This window comes from Cheilinus undulatus, linkage group 16, assembly GCF_018320785.1.
Source record: "Cheilinus undulatus linkage group 16, ASM1832078v1, whole genome shotgun sequence".
In the NCBI taxonomy this organism is placed as follows: domain Eukaryota; kingdom Metazoa; phylum Chordata; class Actinopteri; order Labriformes; family Labridae; genus Cheilinus; species Cheilinus undulatus.
Genome location: NC_054880.1, coordinates 6,398,083 through 6,410,751, shown reverse-complemented (window position 1 = coordinate 6,410,751; position 12,669 = coordinate 6,398,083). Strand labels below are relative to the sequence as shown.

Here is a 12,669-nt window from a genome sequence, read left to right as displayed (position 1 = left end):
AAATAAACATATATAGCTTATATGATGCCAACGTTTCTAGTGTTTTTAGCCCAGATGAGCTAAATGGGTAAACTTATCCCGATAAATGCAGAATTCAAGCCAATTAAGCCAACTTTTTCAGTTAAGTGAACATAGTATTTACTGGTAAAATAAAGGGGTATTTCAGTATTTTTGAATGCTACTCTACCCTATATACCTACTCTTCTTTAACAGTTTAGTTTTATATTTAAAGCCAGAAGTAAAGAGATGACAAATGAGAATTAGAAATAAGAGTGAGAAAAGGTCTTCTGCTGAGTTAAACCCCTGACAATAGTTATGGCAGAAATACAACCCTGGAGGCACACAGGGCGCTTTAGTTTTTGATATTTGTATTCTGTTATCTTCAGCAAAAAAATTCACAGTAGAATTTTACACACTATTCACAACAGTCGGCCTCCAGCCTGACAGGTGGGGACAAAACTGTTGGATTTGCGCCAAAAGAAAGACAAGAAGAAGAAGAAAAGAGTTGTTGATGAGCAGAAGGCAGCTGGAGGACTGACATCAGAGAGAGATACTGAAATAATGAGGAGACAGCAGTCTGCACAACATGGAGTCAGAGATGTTAGGACAACGGCTTAAAACTAAGAGAACAGGAAGCAGGATGTGAGCTAAAGGTTAAAATCTAGGCAATGGAACAGGAGCTGGGAGGTCTTAGAACAAAATACAGATCTAAAACACTGTCGATGTACAGAGGAGACAAATAAAAATTGGTGCAACTAAGATGCACCCAACCGAGACCTGACTGCAGAATGTTGCAGGATGGTTTCAAATGGCTGCTAAAAGAAGTTTAAGACCTGTAGCCTGTTGCACCAGCTATGCGTAAATTCTGCCTTAAGTTATGGTGTAAAGTCCACACTAAACCCTACGTTGAAACTAGTTAAGTTCTAACTTCAGTTGTGTCATTGTTTGGTTGCACCAAAGAGACGTAAGGTTGATCTTAACTAGTAGGGATTTACGTCCAAACTAACCAAAATATTGTCACAGATATGACGTATTCTCTCACTTTAACCAATCACTGAAACACATTTTTTAACCTCATGTTTGCTACAGATGCTAATGGCTTAAAAATAACGTTTGCTAACTACTGTTAATCATCAAATAGTATCCAGCGTAGATGAAAAATATGACAAGGCATTTTGCCTATGTAAGTATTGTGAAGCCTACAGCCTAAACCCAGAGCCAGCGTAAATAATAACACTGATACCGAGTGGTGAAATCACTAAGAACACAAAATAATTTAACAGTTGACGGCGGAAATGATCCCTGCTCATGGAAAACAACAGTGTTACTGATCATGGAGAATGCAGCACTGATACCAAATTTCCAAATTGCAAAGACCAATGAAAAGAGCCACAAGACCAGTACGAAGAGCCACAACTCCAATACAAGAAGCTGCAAAACCAGTGCAAGGAGCCCGAGCACCATTAAAAAGAGCTGCAACATGGAAACAAACAGCCACAACACCAGCGCACGGAGCTGCAACACCAGTTCAAATAGTTGCAACACCAATGCAAAGAGCCACAAAGCCAGTGCAAAGAGCTGCAACACCAGCGCAAAGAGCCAAAATACCAATGTAAATGGAGACTATACCAAATGCAAAGAGCTGCAAAAGTAAACCGCTACATGTTGTCAGCTAAATCTGTTAAATCTAGAGAATTGTTACAGCGGCTGAGATATCTCAGAAGTATGCAAAGCCCTAAACCTTTGCACAAAGATAAAGTTCAAATTTGTATTGCTACGAGCTGCAGCACAGATGTAAATCAGCTTCCTGGTCACTCTAGATTTTAGTTAAAAGGTTAAATCTGAACTTTGAAAGTGAAACAGAAATAGTGGCAGTTGTAATCTTCTATTATAATCAGTTCTTTTCCTTGTTCCTGCAGGGTAAAGCCATTGGAGTGTCCATCGGCTGTATTTTGGGGATGTTCCCACTCCTGTTTCTCGGTGATGAAGATGAGGAGAAAGACGCACAACCCTCACAATCAGACTCGTAACAAACCACAACAACTAAAACTACAGCTACACAACTACAACTACACAACTACAGCTGCACATCCGCACCCCATCACCACACCTACAGACTCTGCTACTGATGTCAACTCTAAATGGAAGAATGTTGCCGTGTTAGGGTGGTGTTCACAGCTCCCCGGCAGCTCTGCAGCTGTGTCTGCGCGGTGTGTAACCATGTGAGGCTGATGCTGGTATTTATCAGAGTGGCAGTGTTTTCTGTCTGCTCCATCACGGTTGTCTGTTTGCTGCATTTGCCTGTTTAACTGGACGTTTCGTTTTAATTCAGTCATTAAATCAGACGAGGGACAGGCAGCAGATGAGTTTCATTAGTTCTCATTCTGTCACCAGTTCTCATTAATCTGGACTCTGTTTTGACCTGATGATTGATTGTCTTTATGAGAAGCAGCTGTCTCTGCACAAGTGACAGAAACTTTCCACAGATTCTCTGAAGGACTTTACATGATAAAGAAATCCATGTGAAGCTCAATAGGACAATCTTACATAATATTTTTATTTAGAAACATATAGAGTGGTTCTAAAGTTATGTTTGATGTTTATTAACACTATTTTTACTTTCATCTGCATGTGGTTTGGCCATTCAGATACCAAGTGGTAATCCTTATTCTAAGTGTGGACACACCTAAAACTGCTAACTTGGACTGATACAGAGGAGGTCTGGGACGTCTTTACCGGGACTAGATTGGTCGTGAAGATGCATGTATCAGAGGGGGAACGGTGAGTTCTGATATCATGTGTTGTTAATTCAGAGTATGGATGTAAAACTGGAGTCTGTTAGTATCTGAATGACCAACGTGGATCAGTAATCTGAGGTATAATCGACCCCTCAGCAGCATCATTCGAGTACCTTTTGTCAAAGTTTTCTGTTTTTGCACTTTTATTTTTTCTAACCTAAAACAGCGATATAAAAAAGACTCTCCATGGTGTCTTCTGCTACCTCTGTGGGAATGTTTTTCTGTGTTGTGCATGAAGAACCGATGTTGCTCTTTAATCAGACTTTTTAATCTCAGACACTTTTTGAAATGCTGGAAGCACTTCATGCTTTTATAAATGATGAGGCGCTCAGACAACCTGGAAGCTGGACTTTTCATTCTAATGTTGGACTTTAAGCCCACTGATGTCTGCTCTCCAAGCCTTTTCTCCATCTCTGTTCTCTCATTTTTTAATTCCTGTTTTCCACTCGTCCCTCCATCAAAGACTCCTGACTCTCATCCAGCCGTCTGTGTAATTACTTTTTAGCTCGTGTTTCCTCAAACTTGAAGCTGCAGATGGTCGGGATTTTCCTCAGCAGACCGTGCAGAAAAACATTTAAAACCATAAGATGGCACTTTAGCAGTTGCTTCCTTTTTATCCTCATTTTCTTTAACACTCCAACTTTACAGATAGATTGAAGGTGCTTTTACTCATAGATTATTTAGAGAAGTTCTGAAACAAAGTGGCGCTCCCTCCTCGGCCCCGTTTGCTTAGACAGAACACAACAGACTGATTGAAACCCGCCTTGGCCTTTTCAGGCAGTTTATTTTAATTGGAAATTAAAAAAACAAAAGAAGAGAACAAAAAATGCATTTGTTAATTTCAATTTGTTACTGTATTTTACACTCAGATTAAAAAGAGAGGATCAAAGGGCAGAACACTGGTAATGTAACATTCTTTTTCCACAGCATCTATGCAAGAAAGATAATCTCTCTAACTCTGATAACTTTATATTTCTGACCTGTTGCAGGTGTTGTGAAAGAAAGAATGTTACGTCACCAGTCCTCCACTCTTTAAAAGTTCTCTTTAAAAGTGGTTTGTTTAACCATTTTCCCCCCAGTTTAATATAAACCGCCTTAAAAGCCAATAGCAGTTTTCCAGTTTTTTCATATTTTAAATGGTGATTGGGAAATAGTTTTTTCTTGATTTTTTTATTTATCATTTGAAATTGTAAACCACTCTGACCGTTCATCCCTAATTTTAACCGGTTAAGTTAATAATAATGTTTAAAAAGCACATCAATGAATCCTTCATCGCAAAATGTTTTTCACAGAATAACACAGCAGCACCACCTAGTGGCCAAACTTAATACCATACAGTCAGGCACAATCCTCATGTTCTGATGTGGGTTATTTTATTCTGTTGAATGCCTTTAAAAGTTTTGAAACTTTTGAAACATCTTGGTAAACAGATTGAATTCCCTTCTTAAAGCTGCAGCTATAAAACAGATTTTATTTTAGTTTGAGACATAAATCCTTCCTCATCCCTGAATCTAAAGGGATTAGGAAAGGCAGAAATAAAACGATTAAATTGAGCACACTGTTGACAGAAATGTTTGAATCATATTTAAATAAGTGTTTGGACTCTGCTGTAGATATATAGTTTTATTGGAGGGAATCTGAAAAACAGAGTAAGAAGCAATAAATCACCAGCTGCTGAATTATGGAGTAAAAGTTCGTATGTAATATTTATGTAGTAATAATGGTATTCTGGCTGCTGCTTGTTACCGTGGTAATCTTTACATGTGTGACTTTGTACCATCTCATGTTTAAATCATGTTTGTGTGTTTTCTCTGAGGATGAAGGGTTTTTAATTTTATTGATTTAATCAATAATTTAATTCTCTGAGTTGAAAAAAAAATGTAGGAGGATGGAAGGGCCAGAATAAACTGTCATCTCTTTAATAATATATCACTATAATGAATGCTGTGTTGTGTTGCCAACTAGTGGACATGTGAGCAGCACTGAAACATGCCTGTTGTATAAACCAGAGGGTTGAATGTAAATATTAATTTTAAATAAAGAGAGGAGTGTTTACCTCTGCAGGTGATTCTGCAGCCTGAAGCTATTTGTCATTGTTTTTATTAAAGAGTATTAATTATAGACATTTTCAGCTTTTCAAAATAAAAGTTCACAACTTATATGCACCTTAATCAAATAAATCAGGTGAATTCAGGTTGAAAATAAGTCTAAAACTTTATTTTTTTTTTTCGACGAGCTAACTCTGTCAGATGTTTGTCAACTCTATCAGATTTTTGTCAACTCTGTCAGATGTTGGTCAACTCTGTCAGATGTTTGTCAACTTTATCAGATTTTTGTCAACTTTATCAGATGTTGGTCAACTCTGTCAGGAGTTGTCAACTTTGTCGGATATTAACTGTTATTACATTTAATCCAGGGATTAAAAAATGTCACAAGTGTAGACGAAGTAGAAACGTTCACCTCCAACTACAACAATTTATCTTTGAAATGCTTTATTGGCACTAATTCAGAAGTTTAACACCTCAGTGAAATGTAATACATAAAAAAGAAATTTAGAATATCCATGACAGCATTTACTGTGAAAAATTTGGCAGATTGCTATAAAAAGGCAAATTATTAAAAGGAAGGAGACACAGACATCCGTTACAGCTCAGAGACAGAACAGCTTCAACACACACCGAGGACAAAGTTAGGATTGACTTTGGAGCTCGTTTGAGGATTTTATTCAATGTTTTAGAGAATTACCTCTGATTATTGATGTATTTCTTAGTTATTGTAGTCCTGGGTGTGTGTTTTTCAGCCTCAAACAGACATTTACCGAGTCGTCACAGGCTCCAACATTCAGCTTCATTCGCTCTCCAACGCATCAGCTTCACGTTTCTAAACCTGATCAGAAGAAGCAACATTTATATACAAGAGACAAATAACTGTGATATAAAACTGATAGAATTAACATGAATATAAAACAGACAGAATTAATCTTAATATAAAACTGATAGTATGAACATAAATATCAAACAGGCTTCAGTCAAACACGGCGTCAAACTGCTGTCACATTAAACCTGAAACATTACTAAAGATGACGAGCAGCGTCTACATCCTGGTCTCTGAGAGGCAGACCAGTTAAAACAGGAGTTCAGTAGAAAAAAGCTGACTATTAAACCTTCAGTCCAACTAAAAAACAAACAACATGCATATTTAAATAGATCTGTTCATGTTTCATACAGGACGGTGTAGAAATGTGGAGGGAAACACAATCAATGGTGAAATAAAAAGAATAAATACATAAATAATGTCATTAAAAACAGGGGAGTCTATGTCAGCTTGTTCAGCTAATTTACCACCAAACGTTAATTAGCATGTTGGGCTATCTGACATTAGCCTATCACATGTTTATATAGTGTCACGTGAATATTATTGCACAGCAGGGTTGACTGGTTTTAACGTGTTTAACAGCAGATAATAAAGGATTCACTGTCATCTCTAAAGTTGGTAATATTTCTGATAGCAGATATGAACGCTGCCGATGTTTTTGTACAATTAGACGGAGTGGAGGAGTTTTTGAAAACCAGAGATGAGCCAGTACTGAGGGTGTGTGGGGCGTCAGTACTGATACCGCAAGTTTAACCAGAGCTGTAAGACGGTTTTAATTCTACTATTATGACAGCCCTAGTTATTAATGAGTGAAACGTTTATTAGCACCATAATGGAGGTTTAGCTCACTGCTGTAGTTTATCAAAGAAGTATGACGTATGAGGGCCACTGTAAGAAAAGAGGAAATCATCAAAAAAACTTAAACTCTTGAGATTATAGTCGTAATTTTACAAGAAACTAAACTTGGAATTTTTGAGCCTAAACAACTGTAAATGTAGGAGAAAAATATGAGTTTGAAAAGTTGTGAATTTTGACTTAGTAAACTCAAAAATTTAACTTTTTTACAGTTTTAAATTCAGAACATCATAGAGATGTAAATAAAAACCAACAGAAAACAGAAATGTGTCTCCTAGGCTAAAACCAGAAGTATTTCCTTAATGATCACTCTCAGTAAAGTGAAGAAAAACAGCTTAATCTAGGTTAATTTTCTTCCATGTAATGGGTAATTTTGATTTATAATTTCTAAAATACTTTGTTTTTGTTATCAAAATTTTAAAAATTTTTAAAAATTAAATCAATTTAGTTTAAAAACATAATAAAACCTTTTAAACTTGTTTTTTTTAATGTCAATTTATGACTTTTTAAACTTGAAAATTTTGAAGTTCCTCAGAAATGCACAGATCCTCTTTTTTTCCTTTTAGTGGCACCAGAATGTACAACAGCATACCGGGGCAATTTTATACATTTATGAAATTAAAAGGAAGTTAATTTTGAGAGGGAGCATTTTTAATTTCAATTTTAAAAGTCATAAATTAACAACAAAAAATAGAATTTTTGTAATAAATTTATGGGAACCAAAATGTTGATTTTTTAAGATTCAAATTATAGCCAAATGCATGGAACAAATAAAACCAGAAAAATCAATTTTCCATGCACAGTTTTCATTTTTGTCCTTTTTATCGCCCTAAACAACAAAAAAACCTGAAAAACAAGAGTTTCTCTGGATTCCTGAGGTTGGTTTCAAACAGGAAATAAAACTGCCAGAAAATACACGGTTTTCCATGTTTTGTTTTCCTTTTTAAATACCAAAGAGGAGACAGTTTGTCTCTTGTTTTAAAATTTCAAATTAAAAACCTGCCGGCTTTGAATTTCAGCTTTATTCACTTTAGAGCTAAAAACCTCCATCATGGCCGCTCGGTTGGTGACCAGCCAGACTCTGTAAAAGTGGCGATTTCGATGGCTAGTTAGCTTAAACTGTAGGACTGAAGCTACATTCAGTTCTCATTTAGTTTAACTTTGACACTCTTGGTTATGTGGAGCTCACTCAGCAACACTACAGATCAGTAAATCCACATTACTCCAATCACTACGGCTAATTATCAACACAGGACTTCCTCTAGTAGCACCACAGACGTTAGCATGTTTGCTACATAGATGGTATTTTAGCAGCATGTTGAACACTGAACAGCCAGTTGGTAAACTTTAAGGCCAACAAAGTCACAGGTTAAATCTTTCTATAGTACTGTGTAATATATTTGTTCATTCATAGACTTTCAGATGGCTTACATCACCATCTACGGTAGCCTACTGAGGACATGAACCACTGGTGTAAATATATTTATCCATGTTATTTAAAGGCTGAAATATTGGTTTATATTGGAGCACCCTTTAAAAGGTGCAGGTTAACCTACTGTGTGTTTTAATTACAACCTTTATATGCTAATCTACATAAACCATTATAGTTTCAGTAGAAACTACACTTTTTCTAGAAAATCATCTCCGTTTATTTAGATAGAGTCAGCACAAAGGCTTTTGGCACATTTAATGTAAAAGGGAGATTAAAGGGGCTGTAAGAGGAGCAAATGACTAAACACCAACATATGAATATGTACATATAAATAATGATTTGATCTGTTGAAAATACTCCATCACTCCTTCCGCTTCATCCTCATATCAGTTTTTTCCCACATCATGTGCTGTCACATACTCCCAACACTAAACACATTAACATTTTATTATGTTAAATTCTGCTACAAGAATGTACGGAGGCCTGAAGGGGACAAGGACAGGAAGAAAGAGTTTCCAGTGTGCTGCTAAAACACCAGAGAGTGTCCTGTAGTTTGTATGTTCTGTCTCACAGGATGAGCTTCATGGTTTTCTACCATCACTGTTATTGGAATTATTTATCCTGTGTTTCACCATTCCATCCATTTTGGCTCCTTCTTTTTGCCTCTTTTGACCATTTTTGTCCTTTTTCTGTCCATGTTTTGCCACTTGTGGCTTTTTTTGCTGCTTGTTACTGTTTGTTCCCCATTATTGACTAATTTCTTCCAGTTTTTTATTATTTTTCACCAGTTAATTCTGACAGCTGTTTTTAAATTTAGTCTTGATTTTTTGATCACATCTTTTAGTTTCAGTCCCATTTTAGTCATTTCTACCTTTTATAGTTTTAGTCTAGTTTTAGTCCATAAAAAGTCCTCACATTTTAGTCTTTACTTTTAGTCCAAGCATTTATTTTCTTACCTAAATCTGGTACCAAATCATGGTACTGTGTTCTCTGCACTCTGCTAAACCTGGGGTCCCTGCTTTCTACAGCTGAGAGATAGAATACATACAGATGCATTTTACTATGAAAGATTTACCCACAGTGGAAAAATATCATTAATTCTGACAAAAACTAAAGTACATTTTAGTCAGTTTTAGTCAGCAAAGCTGTATCTTTGGCTAGTCTTAGTCTTGTCTTTCTCATGGACAAAAAGGCTGCTGAGGAATAGTCTTAGTCGACAAAATTAACACTGCTCATTTTTGCCACTTTTTAGCCATTTTGCCAACTCTTTTTTTTTTGTTGCCACAATTAACCTCTTTTTGCTGTTTTCACCCTTTTTAGCCACTTTTTGAAAAATTTCTACCACTTTTTTCCTCTTTTCAACTATTTTTACCACTTAAGGTCTCATTTTTTTGCCAATTCCTTTGGGCACTCTTAATCAATTTTTGTTGCTTTTTGCTATATTTCACCCATTTCTTGCCACTTTATGAAAATTTAAGCCACTCTTCTTGTTTTCTTTTTAACCATTTTTGCCACTCACTTGTGGCCCATGTTGCCAATTATTGTTGCCACTTTCAACCCACTTTATACAGTTTGTTTAAAAAACTACTTGACGAATTTACCACTTAAACCTACTTTTTCGCAAGTTTTAACTCTATTTTCTAACCACTTTTTTGTCGCTTTGTTTTCATTCTTTGCAGCTTTTTGACATTTTTGCCAATACTTTTTGTCACTTAAACCTATTTCTGCTCTTTTTTTGCCAGTTTTAACCAATTTTTTTTACCACCTTTTGCCTCTTCTCTTTTCCACTTTAACCAATTTTTGCAACGTTTCACTAACTTTATGTCTATTTCCCCCCCTTTTTGTCTTTTCAGGTATCCTGATGTTTGTGTACATCATGGCTTGAACAGTCTCAAATGCATATCAAACTTTTTGATAAAACGTTGACCTGATGGGTCTGTGAAACTTTTGGGAGTACCGAAAAGCTGTCTCAGAAGTTTGGAAAACCATCTTGGTAACAAAAGAAAGTTTCATGAGCGCATTTAAACTTTCCTGTGAGCACATATACACATAATAAAGTTCTTGTATTGTATTGTATTGTATATAACCTCCCCCTGACGCTTGGCTAGTTTCTGATGTGCATTAGAAACTTTTTTTGGTCCTTGTCCCTTTGGGGATTCCGTACAAATGACTTGTAAAACTTCCTCAGCTTGGACAAGGATGTCCTTAAACCCCTTTCGTCCTCCGTACTTAAGGCTGCCCAGGAGAGATGATTCTGGATCAGCATCTCTGTTTTCTGTGGGGTTAGGGAGAGGAAACTTCACAGGAAGTGCATTATCAGTGGATTAAATCGAAACCTGCAGGTTCTTGTGAGTTCTGAAGGGAGAAGTGCTTCAGATACAGGGCAAAGAAAGGAAGTGGGTCAGAAAGTCTTTGACTCAAGATTTTCAGTGTTATACCACTAAGTCATTGGAGAGAACCAAAACCAATAAGATTCTGTCCATATCTGACCAAGACCCTGCTAACATTTACCCACTATCTTTAGATGAAGAGTCCTAGCAGTGTCAGGGGTTTTTGTTCATTCATGACTCTCTGTGAAGTCCTCTAGAAACCACCTAGAGAGGAGGTTTCTAGTTGTTTTATTTCGCCAGTTTGTCTTTGGCCAAAGGTGCTGAAGTGTTTTAACTCTTTAAATCAAAATTTGGCAATCTGAATGAACTCAGTGAATCGTCTACATACATCAATATTCTTTCAAGGATATTTCTAAAATGCTCCTTGAACAGAGACTCTGGGCAACCTTTTCCTCTCCTCCTGTCCATTAACCCTCGTTTGTTTGTGTTGACCTCTCACCAACCTTTGTGTCCTTCTTTCAGACCGTCATGAGTTCCGTTAAAGAAAGGAGACTAAACTGAGTCAAACCTTGGCGCTCTCAGTGAATAATTGGTGCTGAGCGGTCGTTGGTGGTCGTTTTCTTGAGCCTGACGCCTCGTCGAATAGCCACCAGATAGTCCTCCACCTCGCCGTACTCCGTCTCCTCGAGGAGCTCAGGCAGATACCCGCGGTCCCACTCCACCCGGCCGCTGGGCTGTGGCGGTGGCGTTGGAGGATCTGACCCCTCCCCTGCATGCTGCCAGGCGCCAGTTTTTGGCGACCCACTGCATCCTGGTGTCAGAGGCGTTGTTGGACTGAGCGGCGTTTGCGGCGTATTCCCGTCCTCTGATGCCGACCTGCTGGGGAAACCCGGATGTTCAGGCACGGTCGGAGTCTTCACCGGGATCATGGGGGGTTTGATGGGGATGGGGCCCAGGTTGAGGCCCCCAGAGGGCCGTCGCAGGTTGGGTTTGGAGGACGGTGTCCTTCTGATGGTGGCGACTCCAGGGGTGATGACAGCAGACGGGTTGGAGGGCAGCCCGGCGGTGGAGGCAGGGCGTTTGGACTGGAACATGCGGCGGTAGGACTGAGTGATGTCGCTGTTTCTAGGGATAGTGGAGGATTTATCGAAGTCTGACGACTGCTGCTGCTCGCCATCCGGATCCGCCCCCACAGAGTAATAATCACAGTCCAATACTGCAGAAGAAGAAACACGTTTAGAGCACAGAATGGTTGATGGATTACACGGAGAGAGAGCCACGGACATTGGAACTGTTTCTGTTTTTAAAAGAGTTCCTTATTCAGACGTTTTAATAACCATCTACAATAACAACTAAAAACACTGTAGTATCCATGCCAGGACAGGAGGTGGCACTGTGAAAACATGTACATGCTCACATCCTGTTCTGGAGAGCAGTGGAAAAAAAAAAGAAAAAAAAAAGGCCAACAGAACAACGTTAGCATGGACGGATGATGAGGTGGAGTGTATGCTAAAGGCAAGGATGGAATGCTTTATAAACTCTAAGGAATGACTTCATCTTCAAAGGCAAAGTGTGGAATGTTTGATTAAGTTTAAAGGATGGAATCTTCAAAACAGGAAATGGAATGTTTTATTAACGTTTAATGACGACACAATCATCAAAGGCATGAATGCATTCATTCTTTGAAGTTAACTTCAAGCTTTCATAAACTTCAAATAATGATGTCATCTTCAAAAGGCTAAGATGGAATGTTTTTTATAGGCTTCTAAGGATTATGTCATCCTTAAAGGTAAGGATGGAATGTTTTAGCAACATAAAAAAATGACATCATCTTCAATGGCAGTGATAGAATGTTTTATAAAATTCGGAGGATGAAATCATCAATGGCAAGGAAGAAATGTTTTAAAAACTTTAATGATGACATCATCTTTAAAAGACAAGTATGGAACATTTCATAAACTGTAAAGATTTATATAATAGGTGATACGGATAGAATGTTTTTAAAAACTTCAAAGAATGACATCAACTTCAGAGGCTAGGATGGAATGTTTGATCAACTTTTGAGGGTAATTTCATCTTCAAAGGCAAGGTAGGAATGTTTCATAGACTTTTAATAATATTATCAATGCCCAGAAAGGCACGCTTCAAAAACTTTGAATTATGACGTCATTTTCAAAGGCAAGAATGGAATGTTTTATGGGCTTCGAAGATTACATCATCTTTAAAGGTAAGAATGGAATGTTTTATAAATTTCAAAGGATGACATCATCTTTAAAGGCATGATGGAATGTTGGTGAAGCTGTGGATTTTTGGGTCTTTTCCCTCTCTTTTCTTGCCAATGGTAGACTAAAATTAGCAACTTTAGGAAAAGGGGATGGAG

General features: G+C 37.6%; 2 protein-coding genes across 3 annotated transcripts in view; one reads left to right on the top strand and one right to left on the bottom strand.

Annotated features, from left to right (window-relative positions):
* The window catches only part of tmem65 (transmembrane protein 65), a 44,729-nt gene extending 34,786 nt beyond the window's left edge, over positions 1–9,943 (top strand). The window contains exons 7-8 of one of the 2 annotated variants that reach the window (XR_005993046.1): positions 1,920–2,781; positions 9,813–9,943. Coding sequence is in view for 1 of the 2 variants with exons in the window: in XM_041808207.1 (XP_041664141.1) it covers positions 1,920–2,030 (111 nt within the window). In the remaining variant the exon portion in view is untranslated. Of the gene's footprint in view, positions 1–1,919; positions 4,881–9,812 lie in introns of those variants that run through there. The other variant, XM_041808207.1, reaches the window with a different exon arrangement.
* Positions 9,944–10,861: 918 nt separating this feature from the next.
* The window catches only part of LOC121523354 (protein MTSS 1-like), a 57,990-nt gene continuing 56,182 nt past the window's right edge, over positions 10,862–12,669 (bottom strand). Inside the window, exon 15 of the mRNA XM_041808206.1 lies at positions 10,862–11,505. Within this exon, the coding sequence (XP_041664140.1) occupies positions 10,868–11,505 (638 nt within the window). The 3' untranslated portion in view covers positions 10,862–10,867. The remainder of the gene's footprint in view (positions 11,506–12,669) is intronic.